The sequence below is a fragment of the Euprymna scolopes genome, chromosome 6, assembly GCF_053919585.1.
Source record: "Euprymna scolopes isolate OS-2025 chromosome 6, ASM5391958v1, whole genome shotgun sequence".
NCBI lineage: Eukaryota > Metazoa > Mollusca > Cephalopoda > Sepiida > Sepiolidae > Euprymna > Euprymna scolopes.
Genome location: NC_136487.1, coordinates 142956609 through 142981696, shown reverse-complemented (window position 1 = coordinate 142981696; position 25088 = coordinate 142956609). Strand labels below are relative to the sequence as shown.

The window sequence follows — 25088 nt, the reverse complement described above, 5'->3', positions numbered from 1 at the left end:
CAAAATGTTGAAGACGAAGTATTACATCTAAATAGATTCATTTTAAACAATAAATCTCGTTTATCCATATGATTTTGCCATGATTTGGCTTTCAAACGTATATAATACGTGTTCATTTTAAACGTTCTATTTATATTAAATTGACAAGAAATTTCTTGCGGAATTTTTTTTATTTTTATTTCAAATGATATACTTTCAAATAAGTTTTTTGTAATAATGCCGTTACTTTATATATCATTTTAAAGAACGTTTTTCGCCTTATCTAATAGTTTAAATTAGAATCGTTTTTAAAAAAATGATGTCCTTTTTCAGAACGTTGAATACGAATATGGAAAAAGCAAATTTGAAAATGTTTTCTTATTTCAATTCTAGCCAGGCCGAAAAGCTGATGAAACAGCTCTCGATATCAACGAAGCGTTTGGGTCAGAAAAACTGCTGAACACGCAGCACAACGGTGGTTTAAGAAATTTCGTGACGGCTGTGAGAGTCTTGAATACGATGAGCGTAGTAGTCGGCCATCGCATGTTGACAACGATCAATTAAGAGACTTAGTCGAAGCCAATCCACGCACAACTCTTCGACAACTTGTTTCTGAATTCGATGTAACGTATACAATGATTTCCAACCATTTGGAAGCAGGGGGAAAGACAAAAAATAGATGGTTGCCTCACGAATTGAACGACCACCAAAAGAAACGCTGCCATGGAGTGCCATCTTCCCTTCCTTTACGGAAGGAGAAGGGCCAGTTTCTCGACCGGATTGTAACTTGCGATGAAGAGTGGATCCTTTACGACAACCGGTGACGCTCAGCTCAGTGGTTAGACGCCGACGAAACTTATAACTATTTATTTTAAACTACTGTTACAGGTAAAAACTGTAGATAAGCCCCACCCCACAAGTGTGTTTTTACGTTTGAAGAAAATATTTGCATATTTAAGATCTTTTTTTACGGTAATCTGGAAAAATAACAACTCTATCGTAAATATTTAAACATTTATAAAGAATCAGAATTGGTAATTGTATTGGAATCGGGAAAAATATTTGAATCGTCCCGTCACTAATATATATATGTGCGTGTGTGTGTGTGTGTGTGTGTGTGTGTGTGTGTGTGTGTGTGTGTGCACTCTCCCGTCGGAAATCCACACATATGATCTGTTTATAGTGGTGAAGGCTTTGTGTAGAACCAACTACACTTTTCGGTATTACTGCTAACCTTTATAAGTACAGTTGACTGCCACAGGACAGAGTAAACAGCAGGCCGCTGGTTTTTATATCAGAGTTACTTTCTCCTAGATGTATGTCTTAGCAGGTGCATATCTCCCATTGAATTAATGTGTCCCCAGAAATGTCTGGAAATGTCTACGACTAGGCGCGGTACATACAGTGCCTAACCTTTCCAAATTGTCACTCATCTGGTACTGGCCAGGCTCAACGTTGCTTAACTTCGGTGATCTGGTGAGAACAACGTGATTGTGTCGTATACACACACACACGCAAACCCACACGCACACACACACACACACACACACACACACACACACACACACACACACACACACACACACACACACACACATATATACATTATTTTTATTTATATAGACAAGTATTACATACTCGCTACACTAAACATGCTAATGTTTCGGAGCAAAGTGGTATATTATTTAAGAACAAAATGCTTTGAATAGCAGATATAAACTTTTTTCGCATGATGATGGTCAGTTTTTTTTTTAATAAACCAATTTGCTCCGAAACATTAGAATTAGTGTAGAGAGTATGTAATACTTGTCTATATAAATAAAAATATTATATTTAGCTCTTTTTATTGGGCACTCTTATTAACCTCGTTTTAATTTATGGATGTTATTTCCTGAATACCTTTAACCTTATATATATATATATATATATATATATATATATATATATATATATATATAGAGAGAGAGAGAGAGAGAGAGAGAGAGAGAGAGAGAGAGAAGAGGGAAGGAGACAGAGTGTGAGAGAGAGAGAATTTCAGCCATTCTGATGAGTCGTGTCAGTGGATAATTACATTTTAAAAATAATACATATGCCGCTCCCCATACCAAAATTGGTTAAAAAGAAAATTATTCCCTACTCGCATTTAGGTAAAAATGTACTTTCGTATATATAATTGAATTCATTCAAAAAGTATCGCAAAACAAAAACAAATAACAGCTATATATATATATATATATATATATATATATATATATATATGAGAGTTGCCTTTAAAAAAAGCAAGTTTAAGTATTCATTAATATTAGCATGTCTTTTTTCTCGCAGGACTCTACCCTTGTCGGGAGTCAAGTAAACAAGGACCCCTACGATTCCCTGTATAATAAGTTATTTCACTATTTTCCTCTTCTAATTGGTCATTCGGTTCGTGTGTAGACTATAAAGGCATTGACATTGTTTATCAAAACATGTCATGCTGTCACCGTGGATTGAATTAGACGCATTCCCTGTTCCCTGTTCCAGTCATTAGATCACACGTTTAACCTTCACTCGCGTCTCTATCAACTGCACTACACGCAGCCTAAGAGTATTAAAATATGCTTAAATACTTTCGTCTTTTTTCTAACGTACAATAATGTAATCGAGACGTAATCATTTTAAAGTGAGTTTTAAGTATTCACTTTTTCATCGTTTATACAACTAGCGGGATGCGTGGAAATACCACTTCAACATAATTACAGTCTTATCCTTTTAATTCATGGCGAAAAAAAGATTCTCTATTAAACATATTATCCGTTATAAACGGAGAAAAGTTATAACCCGTTGACTTAGAATGATGGTATAATGCTAAATTCATAATTGAATATTGGTAAATCTGTATTCATTTTTACATGAAACATCAATCTGCAAGATTTCATCCAGATCGACACAGTAGTTTCCGAGAAAAAAAGAGAAACTGACAGACAGAGAAATAAATATAGATTACTATACATCTTGCCCTTAAAAACGTCGAGTTACGATTATAGCCCGTTGACTTACACTGAATGCTTTATGCTAAATTGATGGTTTTATATGGGTAAATTTGTGCTCATTTTTGCATTATCATAACAAAAGTCCATACAAAATTTAAGTAAGATCGGCTCAGTAGTTTCCGAGATAGTTTCTAGAGTAAATGCGTTTTGTGTACTGGGAAAGAAGTAGCTGGTTACTTTTAATACATCTAAAACCAAGCTTCTATCTTTACATCATCAACGTTCTGATCCCCATCTGGCATCAACTGAAATGTATGGCTCTCGTCTTAGGGAGGCTCCATGTTTTGACAGGCTTCTGGGTTTAACTTTTACTCCCGATCTAAACTGGAATACGTACATCAAATCTGTTGCCAATGTTGCTGGAAAAATGATGGAATCCTTCTATCGATCCAGTAGATATCTACCTACGTATGTAAGATCCAGTAGATGTCTACCTACGTATGTAAGATCTATCGATCCAGTAGATGTCTACCTACGTATGTAAGAGCCAGGTATGTTTAAGGATGGAGTATTGCTGTCACATGTGGGTAGGAGCTGCTAGAAGCAGCTTATCCTGCCTTGTCATAGTTCAGAATAGACTTCGTAGCCCTTTTCTCTTTCCTGCAAGCTCTCTTACGGAAGAAACGTTGCGAGCCTATCTCTGTTTTATCGTTATTTTCATGGCAAGTGCTCGTCTGAGCTCCAATCTATGGTTCTACCTCGCCAAACATTCAGGAGAAACACTCGTCTAGCTGAAAACACTATCAATAATTTTCCTCACTCTTTATCTGTACCTAAACCTAAACGTAGATTCCATGAACAAAGTTTCTTTCTTAGAACTACACACCAGTGTCTTCCGTTTACCTGCTTTCTAGCTGACTACAACATGGCCGTCTTCAAGTCCAATGTAAACAAGTTCTTGATGAGCCGTTCTCTTTAAGTACTCCAATTTACCAATTTTACACTTCTAACGATTACTATGATATTGTCCTTTTGACCAATGTACGCGCTTTAACACTTATCCTTGAGTGACTTCTGGGCCTTGATAAGTTTGCGATTCCCTTATACAAAAAGTAATATCCCTATTAATATGGTTTAATCCCTAACAGATCATCGAACGATTACTATTTACTTCGCTGCAGTTTGTCATAACAAAAGTCCATCAAAACCGATTAAAAGCAATTTAATAGACGTTCATTTTCATTTGAATAAGATGAGAATCCCATAAATCAAGGCATCCTTTCCTGTAGTTGTTTTTCTTTATCGTTTTATATGAGACTAGCAGGGAGACCCGATGTTGTACGGGATTAGAAGGGGGGAGGGTCATCAAAATTTCCAATCTACCAAACTATTGCAATGTATCTACAATACTATTGCAATGTAGTGTGAACTTAGTCACTGCAGGAAGTCATGTTACGCTTCCTCCCGGCACACTGCGGAGGGTCCCTGGCTAGAGCAGTCTATCAATGAAGTTGATTAAAAAATGTGCGATTTTACTGATTTCGATGTTTATCGTCATCGAAATCAGTGAAATCGCATATTTTTTAATTAACTTCATTGATTGACTGCTCTAGCTAGGGACCCTCGGCAGTGCGCCGGGAGGAAGCTTGGCATTAACTTAGTTCACAATACATTGCACTAAAGAGAATCTACTGTTGGTTTTATAAAATTATCTTTAAATAATAGCTTAACTTAAAGTTTAAAATGCGAAGGTCAAGTATTATGGTTCAATTGTGCTCTAAACATAAATATTCATTTCGAATGTGTTTCTCTTTTATCAAAGAATCAATTGTTAATTAAATTCTTTTTGCATAATCACTTGAATTAATGTTAAACGTAAAAAAGTCAAGCATCATGTTTCAATAGTGCTCTAAAAAGAAACACCCATTTTTAACGCGCAGCTATCTCATAAAAGAATCTACAGTTGATTTTATAGGCTTGGCCTTTATGCTTGTGCGATGATGAAACTTCTCGTGTGCACTTGTTATGCTAGTTTGTATAAAATTGTTTACTTGATCGAATTTTTTCGATTATCAATTTTCGATACTTATCAGACGCATTCCGATACAAAACCTATGCCAGAACACTCCCAAATACGTAAAGTATCTTCATGTGAAATTTAAAAATAATTTCCGAGTCCATAGGAATCGAACTCACTCACATATACACGCAAAGTTCAATTTATATAGTTAGAGATAGATAGATAGTTTATCTGTATATGAGAGTAGCAGGGAGACCCGGCGTTGCCCGGGATTTAATGGGGAATTAACGAATGTTTCACAATTCAATATTTTCTTGTTATCGAAATCTGTGAAATCGCCCATTTTTTCAATCAAATCGGTTAATTGCCTATTCTAGTCGAGGACCCATCGCAGTGTACACGAAAAAATGTCACATGCCTTCTAGCACTGACTTAGTCCACAATACACTGTAGTCTATATTGGACAGTGGAGAACCTCTCTATGACTCTTAAATGAAAACTGAAATTATCCCCCCCAATAGTAGAAACACTGACACAAATTCTATTTGCATCTACTGAAAACTTGGCCAAATATCTATTTACTTAATTATACATACGAAATACACCATAACTTAAAATGTACCTCCAGTTACACACTGAGTGTACTGCACCTACACCTTAACCTTCGTAAGCCTAAATATACAGTGACTGGGCTAAATTTCTTAGCTCAATTCCTAATACCTACTCAAACTATAACTGCACCAACACTTTAACCTTCGTAAACCTAAATATACAGTGACTGGGATAAATTTCTTAGCTCAATTCCTAATACCTACTCAAACTATAACGTTATCCTGAACCTAAACTAACATAAAGTTTAAAAAAAAATGGAAAAACCTAAGGTAAAAGTCCTAATCCGTACTAACGCTTTTCTAACAAGCCTCCCCACAAAACTGCTTCCACCGAATGCCCGTAAATCACTTTGAGGAGTGTAACTATTAATTAGATATATAACCTCTACAAACTAACCCTGTAACATTAACTAACCACACGGGGTCGCAGAAATACCTGGAGTAGGATCCACGCGCGGAGCAAACTCTCTCAGGGCTTATTGACCCAGTAGATCTTCCCAGATCACCCGTCTAGGAGAAGGAAAACTCTGAAACTAAACCAAAGGGGATGGAGGCCTCTCCAGTGTTAGACGACAGCCTTCCTAGAGCTGGTGACTCAAACAAATTACCGGTCTGAAAACCTAAATTGCTTAAGGAGTAGATAGACTCTGTCGATCGCCGGCTTCCATACCCCTTCTTTGCTTGTTAGTCAGGCGCAGAGACAATATCACAAGTGAATCGACAAAACACTTAGTGGTAGATCTAGTTTCTTGTCTAGGGCATTGAATGCCGTTTCCCCACTCCCGACAAATCCCACCCCTCATAACTGGGCACTTGGGAGTGCTTGAGTACCACGCATGCCTGTGCAATTAGATTGGGGTGATCTTCTTCTGATGGTACCGGATTGACAGCTCCTGGCTGCTGTTTCCGACTGGTAGTACAGGTACCCTAACTCTTTGGTAGCGCTTAGAGCGGCTGCTCCATCAACAGTTGTATAATATCGGGATGTTTGTAGTGCTATGTCGCGCATGGAATGGGACCCTGCATTCATCCCCGATGGGCTTTCCCGAGCCCACAGTCCTAGTTGAAGAAAGGTCAGCTAATGATCTACTTGTGTTGCATGTCTGATACCCTGCATGACCTCTTGTTCCGCTCCCCCTCACCTAATTGAAACTCTTTAAAAGCATGATGACAGTACAATAAAAAATAATCTTAAACCAGGCCTAAGGACAAACAAACCCAACTTGCCTCCTCCCTTGAGGCTAGCATTCACTAACATCCGTGGGCTTAGAACTAATTTAGCTGATGTTGAAGCATTTCTCCTAACAAATACCCCGGATATATTATCACTAAGCGAAACTAACCTACACTCCTCCATCCCCTCTAACTACTTTAACATGCCTGGTTATCTCCAACTCTGCCGTAAGGACTCTGACAGATATATGCACGGACTTGGAGGCTACATTCGTAACACCCTCTCCCTGACTAGAGAAACAAACCTAGAAACGGAGGATCAAGCCTTTATGTGCTTTAGACTAAACATACAACACAACATTAGCTACTTTTATTTTCTCTACCGCTCTCACTCGACCCAGACTGCACCATAATAAATAAAGTCTCTGACAGCATAGACACAGCACTCTCCCTCGACACTAGCGCACAAGTACTGGCTTGGATTCTCTACTCACACAGATGCAGCAGGCAGCACAACACATAGTTTTGCTATATCTCACTCCCCATCACAAATGGTTACGTTTCCAACCCGTTTCCCTGACCAGTAAGAACAACAAGCATCACTTCTAGATCTTTTTCTGACTACAGTTCCCGAGGATTGTACAACAAATGCTGACAGCCCACTCGGGAACGCTGACCATGCAGTGATAATGGTAGAAATCGCCCTAAATTCTAGACCCAAAACTGAAGAGCCAGTGCTCAAAACAACCAGATATTATAAAAAGGCTGACTGGGAAGCCATCAGAGATCTTATCAGAGATGCCCCATGGGGAAATATTTTTCTCTTCCTGCTGAACAGTGCGCAAATGAGACCACTAAATGGTTTAAAACAGCAATGGAAGCACATGTTCCCATACGGAAATTTTATAGCAAGCCCCACTCTCCCAAATGTTTACTTCGACTTGCGCAACTGCCATTGCTCAAAGGCAGCATGCATACTGCAGATTTAACCGACATAAATCCAGTTCAAACAAACAGAAGTATATAGAAGCTAGAAGTAACGTTAAGAAAGAAATAGCGACAGCTAAGAGAGAATTTACTGAAACCACTAAAAAACGCATCGAAGCACAAATATTAGGAAATCGTCACTTCTGGAAAATCTACAACAGTGTAGTAAATAATGAACAATCAATAATCACCCCGCTAACCAACAATCACGAGGTTGTTTGCTCAGCAACCGACAAGGCTAATATGCTTGCCAGCCGGTTTGCCTCGAACTCCACACTGGACCCTTCCAACCAACCCCTGCCTGACTTTCCTTTGTGGACAGACGCCACGCTAGACAATCTAAAAATCACCCCTGCTCAGGTGCATACTATCATAAAAAACCTTGACACTTCAAAAGCATGTGGACCTGATCTCATCTCAGCTGTGCTATTAAAAAATTGCTCAGCTGAAGTAACTCCAGTTCTCTCCAAACTCTACAACAAATGCCTTAATGAATCATGCTTTCCAGGATGTTGGAAAACTGCTTCTGTGGTACCAATATTCAAGAATTCTGGTGAAAGAACTGACCCATCAAATTATCGCCCCATTAGCCTCCTCCCACTTTTCGCCAAAATATTTGAGACCATAATTAACCATGCTCTAGTCCAGCACCTTACAGATGCTAAACTTCTGACTGACAAACAATATGGATTTAGACAAGCCCGTTCCACAGCAGACATCCTCACGGTAATCTCTGAACGTATATACCATTCACTGGACAAAGCGGGGGAGGGCAGAGCGGTAGCTCTAGATATATCTAAGGCTTTTTACAGGGTATGGCATGAGGGTCTCCTCAGAAAAACTAGATCATACGGTATCACTGGTAGAATACTTAACATAATTAAATCCTTCTTAGATAAGAGAAAAATCCAGGTTGTCCTCGACAAACAGTGTGATATAAATGCGGGAGTGCCTCAGGGGTCTATCCTTGGACCTCTATTGTTCCTAATATTTATTAATGACCTCCCCGACAAAACTGCCTCTGAGATGGTTATATATGCTAATGACACTACACTCTATAACAGGCATGACAGGAAAACAAATGAACACATATCTAAAGAAATGGCAAAAACACTAGAGGATGACCTCCAATCTGTAGTGGAATGGAGACATAAATGGATGGTCACATTCAATGCTGCCAAGACTAAACTGGTTTCCTTCAATAATTACAAGAAACCTTCTCTGCCACCAATAGAAATGGGCAGTGACTCCCTGTCTGAGAGTATATCTTTCAAACTGCTTGGCCTAATGTTAACAGGAAACATGAGTTGGAACAATTATATTGAAAACATTGCCAGGGCCGCTGCGAAAAAGGTAGGCTCTCTCTACCGTGCTAGAAAACTACTGACACCTGAACGTATCCTGTACCTCTATAAGGCCACCATTCGCCCATGTATGGAGTATTGTTGTCAAATTTGGGCTGGTGTATCTGCTACTAGTATCTCGCTCCTAGACAAGGTTAAAAAAAGAGTCGCCAATCTGATAGGCCCTGAACTGGCATCTAAGCTTCAGTCTCTGTCCCATTGACGAAACGTTGCATCGCTCTGCTTGTTCTACAAGTATTTTAATGGTGAATGCTCTGACGAACTGCAGACACTTGTGCCCCCATGACGTAGACACCCTCGACAAACCCGACAGGCAGCTAAATCCCACCCCACACAGTAGAGATCCCTAGATGTAAAAGATCTTTCTACTCCAGTAATTTCTTCCCCAGAAACGTTAGACTCTGGAATTCCATTCCAGGTTCCTGCTTCCCTAACTGTACTGACATGCAGAAGTTCAAGTGCAACGTGAACCGACATCTTGCTGCCCAAATCCCAACATAGTGCCCCAGTAGTTGCTGCTCCTGATAGTAGCCCCCTACACCAAAGTGGCAATGCGCCTTGTTTGGGGTGAAAATGTAATTAAAAAAAAAAACCCTCTATTAATTTTATAAAATTATTTTTATATAATGACTTGAATTAAAGTTAAAATGAAAAAGCCAATCATTATAGGTCAAATGTGCCCTAAACAGAAATATTAATTTCAAAAGAGCCCCTTTCATATCAAAGAACCTACTCTTGGTTTTATATGCTGGGTTTTTCTGCTTCTGCAGAAATAATAAAACTTCTCAAATGCACTCGCGATGTTAGGTTGTATGAGGCGTTAACTTTAGTCGAATTCGCCTGTTCCTTCTTTCATCGAAGTTTTTCGATTATCAGTTAGTGATATATATCGAAGACATTCCAATACAAAGCCTATCTAAAAACAGTACCAAGCACATAAAGTACATTTGCGTGAAATTTCCAAAAAAAAAAAAAAAAAAATTGGATCAACCTTTTAGGAGTCCATAGGGAACTGTTTCACTCTCACACAATGACAGACAGACAGACAACGTTTCTTTCATATGTAGAGAGATACATATCTGGGTTTTTAATTACTGTTTTCATCTTAAGTGTTAGTTTCACGACGTTTCAGTCGATACAGCCTCTTAGCTTCTTCTAGTTGTTAGTGTCAAGATACATCTGAAGAAGGTTGAAAGTTACATCGGCCGAAACGCTGTGAAAATAACGCTGACTATGTGAAATAATCTAAATAATACATATCAATCATGATTTAAAAATATCTAAAACATTAATTCGCGAAAAAAGTACTTTCTTGTGATATCCTGTCTTACCAGATTCCAAGACATAAATTCATCTAGTCTACTGTAATATCCAGCTTAGTGCTTGTATGAACCAATGTGTAGATGTGTCGCGGAAATCTTATTTTGGATTTCGAATGCTACAAATTTTGAATATTTAGCCAGGTTTTATTTGTAGAGGGAAACTTCCTTATGCCTCGTTTTACTGACAAATATCTGGAGAGGGAATCCTTAGAGACTCGAGGACAGTTTCAAGTATGCATTCAAAGTATTTTCATGTACAAGATAAATCTCTGCAACCTCTGTGTGTTTGTATGTGTGTTTATATTTCCGCTAAAGTATTTTGTCATACGCATCAAACAGGCACGAACCTGGTATCGTTGGAAAGAGCGTCATCTCGGATATATAATATCAGAAAATTAGAAACAATCGTTAATTATTTCATGTAGAAATGTCGTCTTGTTTGAAAGGGATCAACTAAAAACCTTGGTTTCTACGCTTCTTGTTAATGGCGAATGCACAAACGGTTGATTCGTTGTTTTATTTAATAGTATAGTCAATTTAATGCTAAAAATACCCCCTCCACCAAAAAAATTTTCAATATTTTATTTTTTGCGTTTTTATGTCAGGTTGGGTCTACTATATATCATATTAAAAGTTGGACAAGATTCAAGCATGGGAAAGTTGTAAATTTTGAGGTTCAATATTTTCGACTTACGAGTCATTTTCCATTATGTTTTAAAGCACTAACTGCGCCAATTTTCATGATGAACAATGAATCTTGCATTTTTACCCATGTTTTCAGGGTCAATCTTTCACATGAAATGGTTGATTTTGACCCATCCTGTATTGTTGAACCCAGTTCACATAGAGGCATATACTAATACACTGTATGCATATATTTTCAGAGTAAAACATGAATTCAAACAGCGGAGAAACCTGTCCTTTGTGTAAACAAGATTTTAACGGTGAACCAGTCGTGGTGATTCGAGAAAAAGGCGCAGAAGGCATTAATCGTGCAAGTATCGAAAGAGGCGTGAAAGTCTAGGTTGAAGCAAGAACTTGAGTTCACAAAATGTTTCGAGTAAACTACATCAACAAAAAATGCATTGCTATTGCCTCCAGCAAGGGTGATTCTATGCGACCAGTGAAAAAGAGCGCTCGTGTTTCTCTGGGACCATAAGACAGTAGAACACATTGTTTATTTTTGGAATTTTTACTATGAAAAAAGACCCAAAACGAAAAAGTGACGGAAGGGTTTTTTATGTGAAGACATGCATTTGTTCAAACTATATTGGTCCTCTGCAAAACCAGGAGGGATGAGTGGGCCACTGCTGTTCAAAGCCGGATGGAACATTTTGATGGGGATCTTCACGCAGCAGACGGTGTTTACCACAAGTCATGTAGCGTCAACTTCCGTACAATACGGAATATCCCAAGACAATTCACGTCAACTGAATCCACTAAACGACGAAAAAGTGGAAGATCAAAGGATAGCGATCAGAATGAGGCATTCGGACGTGTTTGTGAGTTCCTAGAAGAAAATGAGAAAGAACAGTTAACGATATCAGACCTTGTCACTAAAATGGGAGAATACTTGCATGGTAGTAAATCCACGGCGTACGGAAATCAGTATCTCAACGAAAAGCTGCTCAGTCGATATGAAAACTCAATATTCTTGACTGACAGCCATAGAGGTGTCAAAAACATAGTGACATTTAGGGAAAAGCCCCGTGACATTCTTCGTGAATACTACAATACATCTCGGGGACGATGAGGAAGCACAGAAACGAACAATTCTCCAAACTGTAGCAAAACTCATCAAAGCTGATATCCAGACAACAATTGTATCAATGGAGGATATGTATCCAACAACTGAAGAACTAAAACTAGCAGTTGCATTAGATTTATGCCAGCATGTTTGCGGTTCTTGTTGTAACATCTGTTTGTTGGGAAGGACAAGTCTAGAAAGGTTGCTAGCATTGGACAAGCTGTTGTTCAAGCAGTGCGCTCAAGAACTGCTATTGCGCCTCTACAGCTTGTAGTTGTGGTGCAAATGCACCACTTGTATAGATCATAATTCTTGATTGATAGTCTTTCAACCCTGGGATTTGCTTCATCAAGAGGTACAAAGTTTTGACTTGAATGATGCATGTTCACTTGCTCCAGATGTATTAGATGGTGACATCCTTGGTCAGTTCCTGTTGTTTGCAGGAGACAACATGGATCATAACATTATAACATTGGATGGAAAGGGTACCTTCCATGGGATGGGAATGATTGCAGCCATTACACCCGAGAAGTAAGTCTGTCATAGTATACCACGACAAAAAATGTCCGATTTGAAAATTCTCGAAATGACGAAGATCGATATTAAAGATTATCGCTTTTCAAAGCACGACAATCGTTGCTTAGAATTTACGTCGGTCCCATACGCATCTGATATCTGTGATCGCAAAGTGAACATTTTTTGGGAAATGTCTTTTCGCTTCCACAAAAAGTACGCCCAGTTGGCAAAGCATGATGCACCTGCTGCATAAGGACTGCAAATATCCAGGAAAATCTTTGGTACAATTTTTTCCAATGATAGACATGAACACCGGAGATAAAGCATGTACCCTGTCCACACTAGATTATCTATAACGATTAGACAGTATATAGTGACAATGCTGTCGTACACATGATGAGTGGAAAGGCAATGGAACGAGCATTTCGTGGCCACCTGCTGGTGGATCCGTGTCTCATACGTCAGATTGTTGCCAAGATCATGGAGAGTGATCCTGGTTTTCAGGACCAACTGGAGGAACTTGAGCGATTATACATTTTGATGGAGACTGGCGAGTGTGATTTAGATTTATTAATGGAATCAGATTGTATAAACATAGTTCACAACATTTTAACCGAGAAAAAGGGTGAACTCTCAAGGGCCTCCAAAACCAGCAAGCTATGGATTAATTATCAGCACATGCTATATTTAAGGCACTTGTTTCAGCTAATAGAATAGAATCTTGGGAGATGCATCTAAATGCTGTCTCAGCTTGCCTGCCAATATTCGCGGCCACTGGCCATCTGGATTATTTGAAGATATTTGAAGTCGGCACGTCTGTATCTCCAGAAGATATATGCATTGAAAGATAACAATCCTGTAATGCATCAGAAGTTCCTATTTAGGTTTCATGTAATCCGACACAGCAGTCAATACTGGGCTGGTATTGGCTCAGATTCTGTGATCGAACAGACATTAATGCACCCACTCAAAAGGCAAGGTGGGTTGACGCGAGGGAGTGGAATGTGGGAGCACCAAAGAAATGTTTGGGTAACGCCATCTACTGTGTCATCTCTTTACAACCTTGCCACACAAGACCTTATTACAAGAACGTACATAACAAATGAAAAACCTAAAGAGTTGTCTGCCTCTCGGTTGCAAAGAGATGAGATAGACACCAGAAAGGTTACAGAAAAACTAAACAGTGTTACACCGTTTTCAACTGACGAGTCATTACGAAATATCATCACCAAAAGCAATGCCAACGAAGACGTCAATGTGCATAACCTCTTCAAAATCGGAAGAGACGTTGTTAAAAAATGGACGGGCAATCGATGTTTTCCTACTCTCACAAACGAAGTTTGAATTTTGAATATAAAGGCTCTAGCATCCAGCATGAACGTGAAAGCGTCTGCAGATCGTAGCACTGAACCAGCGCTCCTGTTTCAGAGGTTTCTCGTAGTTTCTCAGACGGAAAATCTACAACTAGATGATGTCATGTCTTATGAACTGTGTTTATACCCGATGTCTTTGTTTGAGGGAACAGGCCTCTTGCTTCAGGCAGACAAATCTCAACTTGCCGAAGCAATCAGGAACTATGTCAAAACAAAATCAGACAGTGATGTGCAGAAAACTGTTTCAGTCACAGAACACAACGTACTAGACGGTGGATCTCTTCTTCATCGTCTGAAATGGAAGGAGGATAGAACCTACAGTTCTATTACAAACGAGTATGCCTCATTCACTATCGAAAACTATGGAAGAACAACTGTTGTGTTTGATGGCTATGATACCAAGTATAAAGGACTGTGCACATCAGAGGCGAAGTCGAAGTTGAATGGAAAGAAGGTGAACATTACCGAGGCGACAATATTTTCTGGGAAAGGAGGGCATTTCTTGTCAAATCGGACAAACAAGCAAACTAATCATGGAACGAATGAAGCAGAAAGGGTGTGATGTTATTCAAGCTGAAGCAGATGCTGGTGTTGAAATTGTAAAGGCAGCCATCAGTGTGTCTTTTTTCATAGTTACAAGCTTTATTGGAGAAGACACAGATGTTCTTGTTCTCTTACTGTTTCATACAGATGTTTTCAAATGTACTGCACTCTATTTTCGCACAAAGGCACATACTACGTCTATAATATTAAGGTCTTCAAACAGATGCTCGGTGAATAGTCTGCAAAGATCTATTGTTTCTGCATGCCTTTATAGGATGTGATTCGGTGTCCAGGGTGTTCGGGATTAGAAAGAAGCCGAGATTACAACGAATCATCAAAATAGAAAAAACAATGAGAGACTGTTCAAAAGCCTTCTCTCAACTGCAAACGCAGGATGTTGTGGAAACCAATGGTTCTAAGGTAATGATATCACTGTTCAATGGAGTCCAGAAGGACTCGCTAGCGTCGGTTAGATACAATATGCTCTGCAAAAAAGTTGCAAGGGCAAAGATCTTCATCACGCCGCAACGACTCCCGCTAACTCCCTCTGCTTGTAGATTTCATTCTCTGCGGACCTACTACCAGATTATGGAGTGGATGAGGTGTAGTGATAAAATGACACCCTCTGAATGGGATGGAAGGTAGAAGGAGACAAACTTGTTCCTGTGATGACAGGCGAAAGTGCTGCTCCAGATGAACTGATTCAGATGATTCATTGCAATTGTTTGGAAGGATGCATTACCCTTAGGTGCACCTGCAGAAATCATGAACTAGAATGTACCAGTGCATGCGGACATTGTTAAAATGGCAACTTTCACAATATGAAAATGCTCCAGTCATAGATGATGAGGATGAGGAGGAAGAAGTGTGAAAACTTTGAAGAAATACTGACTTATGTGAATGGGGGTGGGGGGTAGGTGTAGGTAGGGAATCCACATCACTGGTAACCATTTCATGTGAAAGATTGACCCTTAAAAAACGGTTAAAAAATGCAAGATTTATTGGGTCATCATGAAAATTGGCGGAGTTAGTTCTTTAAAACGTAATGGAAAATGACTCGTTAGTCAGAAAATATTGAACCTCAAAATTTACAACTTTCCCTTGCTCGAATCTTGTCCAACGTTTAGTTATATACTAGCAAAAGTACCCGTCGTTGACTGGGTTAAAAAACAGCCTACAGAAAATGGACTGATTTATGAAAGTATGATATGTTATGAAAAGGAAAGGTTGTGAATTTGGGAGTATCAAAGCCAAAGCAAAATATGATGAAAGTAAAAATAAAATAAATAAAACCCATAATTTATTATACCATACCTGTTCACACTGAAACAATTATCACAATATTCTGCGGTCTATATTAAAAAAAAACTTGTTAAACTTTGTGACATATTTCCATTCTATGGATGTCAGGCGCGAACGAACCCCCCATAATTATATTATACCATATTTCATCAAACTGAAACATAATTATCAAAGTTTACGCAGATAGATATGAAAAGTCTACTTACGCATGATGAGACTTAGATGAAAAGTCTTTATTAAAGTTTGTGCGTATTTCCATTCTATGGAGGCCAGGCGCGAACGCAGACCGCACAATTTTATTATACCATCCCTATTTAAGTTAAAACATACTTATCAAAGTATTATTATGTATATCTATATCAAAAACACTTGTAAACGTTTTTTTAATTTTTAAATTCTTTATTTCCATACTTTGTGGGCCAGGCGCGTACACAGACCCCACAATTTTAATGAATAATCATTATGCCAGATAAAACATACCCATTCCTGCGTTTCGATACATCTTCTATCATTATATGCAATCAGTTTTTAAAAATAGTCAACCATATAGGAGCCTATTTGTGACTAAACACACACGCAGACGTTCAGCTTTATATTATAGATACAGTAGACCCAACCTGACATAAAACCGCAAATATATATATATATATATATATATATATATATATATATATATATATATATATATATATTGCAATATTCTTGTATCATTTCGTATTTTGATTGGAATATAAAAAAGCTACATTTGTTAGCGTCATATGTGTCGTCATAATATGTGTCGTCGTAATATGTGTCGTCTTAATATATGTAGTCATAATATGTGTCGTCGTAAACCGATCGATGACGTGTTCGCTTACGAACTTAACCTTTGAAAGTTCGACCCCACCATGCGGCATTTTTTCTTTCTTTTTTTTTCTTTTCTTACAAAATTTTTTCCCGTTTTTTATTATTATTATTATTGACTCTATAAATTAAAATATCATACTTAATCGCATTTTACGACCGAAATTCCACAGGGGACTCATTCATATGTAATATATTGATGTTGGCATTTTGTAGATGTTCAGCGTAAATGTAGTTGCTATGATATTATTGTAGCTCTTTTGCTAAAACTGCAAGAATATTTATCTAGGCTAGTAGGGACGCCCGGCGGAACGTGGTCGTAAAGTACGTTTAAATATGATATTTTAATTCGTATAGATTTCGTATATATTATTATAGAGTTAATGTTCTATCGATTTTTATACATTATAAAATTGCGATTTAAAAAATAAAAATAGATATATCCATATGACTTGGGTGCATCAGTTTGTATCGAAACCGAAACCAAAACTTTTGAAGAATTCTTGATAAAATTATTTATAACTAGCGGGGGTACCCGGCGTTGCCCGAGTGTTTGTTTCCGGGGCGGGGGGGAGTTTTGAAAATGTTATGGTAGGTAAGTAGGAAGGATCAAACCCGGAGTCATGAGTAAAAGTAGGAAAATAAAGTGTGAAAAAAAAACAAAAACATCTGCAACGTTAACAGTTCGGCCACCAAGAAAAGTCCATTCCAGTTGTTTAGGAAAAAAAAAAAAAAAAAACGACTACGGTAGGTCGGCGCGAACGTGAAAATATAATGTGAATTGTCCAGCACGCTAACCACTACGCCACAGAGCACTGCAGTTTAGTTTAGTGATTTTAAATAACTTCACATGAAAGAACTAAGAAGCCAAACCGGTGTTCTCTTCTCAACTGTTCCTTGTGAACGATCCCTAAACGGTGTTAAGTGGTGGCAGGGGGAGGAGGAATTTATTAGAGAGAATATATTTTACCACTTCCATTGATCTTAACCGATTTTGGCCGTGACTTCTCAGCAGAAAAAGTATAGAAATCTAAGATTATCGAGGAATTTGAGAAATAATAAGCCTATAACACACCTCAGATAATGTTCTGCCGTTTGTGCATATTATATTTGCATGAAATATCTTGATTTTTAATCCTATTAAGGTCAAAATCCGACGGGAAAAAATGAATTCATTTTATTTATATAGAAGATAGAAAGATAGATAACTAGCGAGGGTACCCGGCGTTGCCCGAGTGTTTGTTTCCGGGGCGGGGGGGGAGTTTTGAAAATGTTATGGTAGGTAAGTAGGAAGGATCAAACCCGGAGTCATGAGTAAAAGTAGGAAAATAAAGTGTGAAAAAAAAACAAAAACATCTGCAACGTTAACAGTTCGGCCACCAAGAAAAGTCCATTCCAGTTGTTTAGGAAAAAAAAAAAAACGACTACGGTAGGTCGGCGCGAACGTGAAAATATAATGTGAATTGTCCAGCACGCTAACCACTACGCCACAGAGCACTGCAGTTTAGTTTAGTGATTTTAAATAACTTCACATGAAAGAACTAAGAAGCCAAACCGGTGTTCTCTTCTCAACTGTTCCTTGTGAACGATCCCTAAACGGTGTTAAGTGGTGGCAGGGGGAGGAGGAATTTATTAGAGAGAATATATTTTACCACTTCCATTGATCTTAACCGATTTTGGCCGTGACTTCTCAGCAGAAAAAGTATAGAAATCTAAGATTATCGAGGAATTTGAGAAATAATAAGCCTATAACACACCTAAGATAATGTTCTGCCGTTTGTGCATATTATATTTGCATGAAATATCTTGATTTTTAATCCTATTAAGGTCAAAATCCGACGGGAAAAAATGAATTCATTTTATTTATATAGATAGAAGATAGAAAGATAGATAACTAGCGAGGGTACCCGGCGTTGCCCGAGTGTTTGTTTCCGGGGCGGGGGGGGGAGTTTTGAAAATGTTATGGTAGGTAAGTAGGAAGGATCAAACCCGGAGTCATGAGTAAAAGTAGGAAAATAAAGTGTGAAAAAAAAACAAAAACATCTGCAACGTTAACAGTTCGGCCACCAAGAAAAGTCCATTCCAGTTGTTTAGGAAAAAAAAAAAAACGACTACGGTAGGTCGGCGCGAACGTGAAAATATAATGTGAATTGTCCAGCACGCTAACCACTACGCCACAGAGCACTGCAGTTTAGTTTAGTGATTTTAAATAACTTCACATGAAAGAACTAAGAAGCCAAACCGGTGTTCTCTTCTCAACTGTTCCTTGTGAACGATCCCTAAACGGTGTTAAGTGGTGGCAGGGGGAGGAGGAATTCATTAGAGAGAATATATTTTACCACTTCCATTGATCTTAACCGATTTTGGCCGTGACTTCTCAGCAGAAAAAGTATAGAAATCTAAGATTATCGAGGAATTTGAGAAATAATAAGCCTATAACACACCTAAGATAATGTTCTGCCGTTTGTGCATATTATATTTGCATGAAATATCTTGATTTTTAATCCTATTAAGGTCAAAATCCGACGGGAAAAAATGAATTCATTTTATTTATATAGATAGATATAGATAGAAAGATAGATAACTAGCGAGGGTACCCGGCGTTGCCCGAGTGTTTGTTTCCGGGGCGGGGGGGAGTTTTGAAAATGTTATGGTAGGTAAGTAGGAAGGATCAAACCCGGAGTCATGAGTAAAAGTAGGAAAATAAAGTGTGAAAAAAAAACAAAAACATCTGCAACGTTAACAGTTCGGCCACCAAGAAAAGTCCATTCCAGTTGTTTAGGAAAAAAAAAAAACGACTACGGTAGGTCGGCGCGAACGTGAAAATATAATGTGAATTGTCCAGCACGCTAACCACTACGCCACAGAGCACTGCAGTTTAGTTTAGTGATTTTAAATAACTTCACTTGAAAGAACTAAGAAGCCAAACCGGTGTTCTCTTCTCAACTGTTCCTTGTGAACGATCCCTAAACGGTGTTAAGTGGTGGCAGGGGGAGGAGGAATTTATTAGAGAGAATATATTTTACCACTTCCATTGATCTTAACCGATTTTGGCCGTGACTTCTCAGCAGAAAAAGTATAGAAATCTAAGATTATCGAGGAATTTGAGAAATAATAAGCCTATAACACACCTAAGATAATGTTCTGCCGTTTGTGCATATTATATTTGCATGAAATATCTTGATTTTTAATCCTATTAAGGTAAAAATCCGACGGGAAAAAATGAATTCATTTTATTTATATCGATAGATATAGATAGAAAGATAGATAACTAGCGAGGGTACCCGGCGTTGCCCGAGTGTTTGTTTCCGGGGCGGGGGGGAGTTTTGAAAATGTTATGGTAGGTAAGTAGGAAGGATCAAACCCGGAGTCATGAGTAAAAGTAGGAAAATAAAGTGTGAAAAAAAAACAAAAACATCTGCAACGTTAACAGTTCGGCCACCAAGAAAAGTCCATTCCAGTTGTTTAGGAAAAAAAAAAAAACGACTACGGTAGGTCGGCGCGAACGTGAAAATATAATGTGAATTGTCCAGCACGCTAACCACTACGCCACAGAGCACTGCAGTTTAGTTTAGTGATTTTAAATAACTTCACATGAAAGAACTAAGAAGCCAAACCGGTGTTCTCTTCTCAACTGTTCCTTGTGAACGATCCCTAAACGGTGTTAAGTGGTGGCAGGGGGAGGAGGAATTTATTAGAGAGAATATATTTTACCACTTCCATTGATCTTAACCGATTTTGGCCGTGACTTCTCAGCAGAAAAAGTATAGAAATCTAAGATTATCGAGGAATTTGAGAAATAATAAGCCTATAACACACCTCAGATAATGTTCTGCCGTTTGTGCATATTATATTTGCATGAAATATCTTGATTTTTAATCCTATTAAGGTCAAAATCCGACGGGAAAAAATGAATTCATTTTATTTATATAGAGAAGAAGATAGATAGATAGAAGATAGAAGAAGATAGAAGATAGATAGAAGAAGATAGAAAGAAGATAGAAGAAGAAGAAGAAGAAGAGATAGAGAATAAAAAATAAATAACTGGAGTGTCATCAGCTATAATCGAAACCGAAACCAAAACTTATGGAGAATTGTTGGTAAAATTATTTATTACAAGAAATAGAAGTCCATTCAAATGCAAAGCGTGAAACACAAAATAAATATTAGGTTTGTGCAAAAATAATGTCGTTTTTTTTTATATGAACTTGAACGTTAAAAAACGACATTATTTTTGCGGCAACCTAATAATACACACACTATCCTATTAATATATTGATTCATACGTTTTACCCCCTCCCCTTTTCCCTTTTTTTTTTTTTTAGATATTCTTTTATATATTTCGCTATAGCATTTTAACATTCGGCGTCATTTTTAATGTATTTCTCAACACATAAACAGTAAAAGTTGAATTGAAAATAAAAATTCATGGTTTGATTGTTGAGGAAGATATTACACTGGGCCGAATGTTTGAACGATGTTAAAAATATCGCCGGAATATTCAAAAGACATAAAACGCAATAACAGAATTTATAATGATAAAAGGAAAAAATGGAAGGTAAAACATATAAGTTTTCATAAATTAATGTATAAATTAAATGCAGAAACAGAAAGTTAAAAGAAAAGCTTTTTTTTTTGCTTTTTTTTACAAGGGAGTACGTAAGAAGGCCACTCGGTGGTAAGAGTTAATGATTACTGTGGTAAATGAAACAGCAGTAAAATGATCATTAGTAGTTGAAATTCGCTAGAATTTTATTATTTAAAAAGCCAGTTCTAAAAAATTTGTTTACATTGAATTTGAAGACGATCATATTGTATATTCCACAGTCAAGAAATTCTGGGAAAGAAACTGTTCAAGGAATTTGCGTTTAGAATCAAGCAAAGATAGCGAGTGGTTGAAATTGTTGATAGTGGTTGTAGCTAGACGAGTGCTTCTTGTGAAATTTTGGAACTGTGACATAGATTGAAGCTTAGACAAGCACTTGCCATCATCATCAATATATATATATATATATATATATATATATATATATATATATATATATATATATATATATATATATATAAAAGAAAATATTAAAGTATTTCTTCGAAACTCCGCGGATTAAGGACTATCCATTTATCTTTTCAGATTAAATATGTTTTTAACTCATTTCAAAGTGTTTTTTAACATATTTTATTAACTGTTTGCTAATATATATATATATATATATATATATATATATATATATATATATATATATATATACACACACGATAGCGTGTGTGTTATTTTCTATGGCACACTTACATCCGAGTTGTTTAATTGTTATGCACTTCCAATAATTTTCATAAATAATTTTACCAAGCATTCTTCATAAGTTTTGGTTTCGGTTTCGATTATAGTTGATGACACTTAAGTCATCAATTTCTTTTATAAATAATTTTATTAAAAATTCTTCATAATTTTTGGTTTGGGTTATGACTGACAGAACTCAAGTTATATATATATATATATATATATATATATATATATATATATATATATATATTCACAAGTTTTTATTTCGGTTTCGATTCAAGCTAATGCACCCAAGTCATATAGATATTTTTTTTCATTTTTGAAATCGCAACTTTATAATATACAAAAATCGATAAAACATTAACTCTCTCTCTCTCTCTCTCTCTCTCTCTCTCTCTCTCTATATATATATATATATATATATATATATATATATATATATGAAATCTGCAAGAATTAAAATATTAAGCGTACTTTACGACCAGGCTTTGCTCGGCGTTCGCGTTAGCTTAGATAAATACTTTTGCAGTTTTAACAAAGAAGCTACAATAATATCAGACCGTTAAAAAACGACCCTGTGTCTAACTCTGTCCCGTGGGGAGGCATAGTAAATAGGTACAATAATATCAGAGCGTCTCTATTTATGCTGAACATCTACAGAATGCCAACATCAATATATTACATATGAATAAGTCCCCTTAGGACTTTCCACAGATCCCGCTAGTCTGCAATAATTTACTAGTGCATTTGTTACTGTGTTATATATCTTATATGACTGGCCTACATTACAAAATGTTACACCCTTCTTTGCGGGGGTTATACCCCTAAATATTCAAGGATATTAAGTTAGAAATAGTCCATATGTCGAGAAGGGCATCAACAGGAGCATGCGCTAGACAATATTTCGAAATCCTTCACCGTCAAAACTTTAATCTATTATATAAATCTCAATTGTCTGTTTAAACGTATGTATGTACGTATGTTTGTATGTCTGCCTTAAACTTTCTACAGAGGCGACGGATTTTCACAAGATCGGTGTCATTTTGAAGCTCGACCCTTCGGACGACAAATATAAAAAATTGGCTAAAAACATTAATTCCTTTATTATCAACTGGGCAGTTTTCTACAGAGAGCGGTCGCATTTTCCGCTGATAATTTCGAAAGTAATCGCCTCCTTTCGTTGTGCTAGCCCTTATTTAAACATACGTCACTTGCGGTTTGGCGATGGGCGCGACAGCAAAGACGTCACGTTTTTTTCTTTTTTTTCACGTTCTTTTTCTCCTTCGCGATACGGGTTCAAGCCTTTTATTAAAAAGACACAAATGTTTGTGTAGCTCACTTGCTATAAGTATTATTTGGGCACTAATGCATGTATACACAAAATGCGTGTATATTTTCAGAATATTATTGTTTGTTCTTAAAATGAAAACGGTATATTTGTGGAAAAAATTAACTTTTTTTTTTACATAGAGATCACCACTTCTCAAGGCCCGGAAGCCACTCGGGGATAAGGGTTATTGCGTATACAGTAATCAATGGGATAGTATCGTAGTAATCGTTAGTATTTGAGTTTGGATAAAGTGTCTTACTTAAGGAGGCGGTTCATCAGGAATTTGTTTATGTTGGACTTGAAGACATCCAAGTTGTAGTCAGGTGGGAAACAGGCAAACGTCTATCTTATTAAAATGCATTTTTTAAAATTATATTTATAAAATAATTTATAAAATTCAAGGAAAGATTGGCCCATATAAAAAGAAAAACTTGAAAAAAAAAAGGGGCATAAATGTAATTGTATTAGTCGTAGCTAAAACTGTAAAAACAAACTATTTTACTATCAACAGTTTGACTGTTCGACGGATCTGTTTTGCTAGGAATTCAAATATAATGTCATTTGTCAGTGCAAGAGCCTGAATCTATACTTACGTCGGTCGTGGGTGGGATTAATAATTACGTAACTCTTATTTAGCAAGAATTCTTACAGGGGGTATCCAATGTCTCTCAAGGCTGAACGATGACCTTCTCTAGTAGTAGTAGTAGTAGTAGTAGTAGTAAGTTACCATTCCTGACACGACCCGCATTTCAAAATTTCTACATACAAGAATTGATGAAATTCTATCGGATAATTTTGGAATCTACAAGTGACACAAGATGCTAAAAAGCGTAGGACTGTTGATAGTAACAGACATTTCTCAGTACAGCAGCACTCGGGTATTTTCTTTAAATAGAAACCGAGCGAATTACGAATAAAGATCGGCGATGTTGTAACGTAACAGATTTCCTGCCTTGAAACTGTGCCAAATTTATCTAGTCTTAAAACTCGCAGCATTTGCAATTACAACCAGTTCTTCAGATATATATTGATATTCATGTGGAGGACATCAGGATGTTAAAAGATGAGAAAAGTAAGTAAAAAATGTTTTTTTAAAAGTTTCTCTCTAAATAAAAACAAACGTGACATCCTAATGTTTCTGTAATACATTTGAAATAATTATCTATATACTTATAAAGTTGAATAGTTTCTTGCTCTGACATTGATATAAAAAGCCTACTTTTCTATTTAAAATTATTAGAATGAAGTTCTTAATATACTCAGTCATGGATATGCGAGCGATTACATGAATTTTAAGCAATGCGTATGTCCTTAAAACTCGAGTGTTAATTACTTGTTCCTTTTCTGTGATTTCTTATTAAACGATTAATTTTATCAATGTATATGCTTAATTCTATTTATGTATATTTTCTACATTCTGCATAATTGCGTGGAATTTTAGATAAACACGTTCTAACTGACGGATATATATATATATATATATATATATATATATATATATATATATATATATATATAATGGGCTAAGAAATTCCAACGACAGAAAGAAGTATATTTAAATAAAAGGGGGGGGGGTCACCCACAATGTGTAGTTTTTAACATTATTTTATTATTCCGTGTTTTGGTTTTTATTGAAAATTATGTATAGATCATTGTAATAATGTTTTTAAATCACTGAAATCGTTTTTAACGCGTTTCAGACGTTCTGTGACGCGTCCTCTTCAGAAA

At 36.9% G+C, this 25088-nt stretch overlaps 1 protein-coding gene across 7 annotated transcripts in view; it reads left to right on the top strand.

Moving 5' to 3' along the window:
• Positions 1–25088, top strand: part of LOC145278014 (monocarboxylate transporter 9-like) — a 215576-nt gene that overhangs the window by 6317 nt on the left and 184171 nt on the right. For 3 of the 7 annotated variants that reach the window (XM_080130200.1, XM_080130204.1, XM_080130203.1), the window contains exon 1: positions 24062–24432. The exons of the other annotated variants lie outside the window; for them this stretch is intronic. In XM_080130200.1, coding sequence (XP_079986326.1) covers positions 24424–24432 — 9 coding nt within the window. In that variant the 5' untranslated portion in view covers positions 24062–24423. Of the gene's footprint in view, positions 1–24061; positions 24433–25088 lie in introns of those variants that run through there. 7 annotated transcript variants of the gene reach the window in all.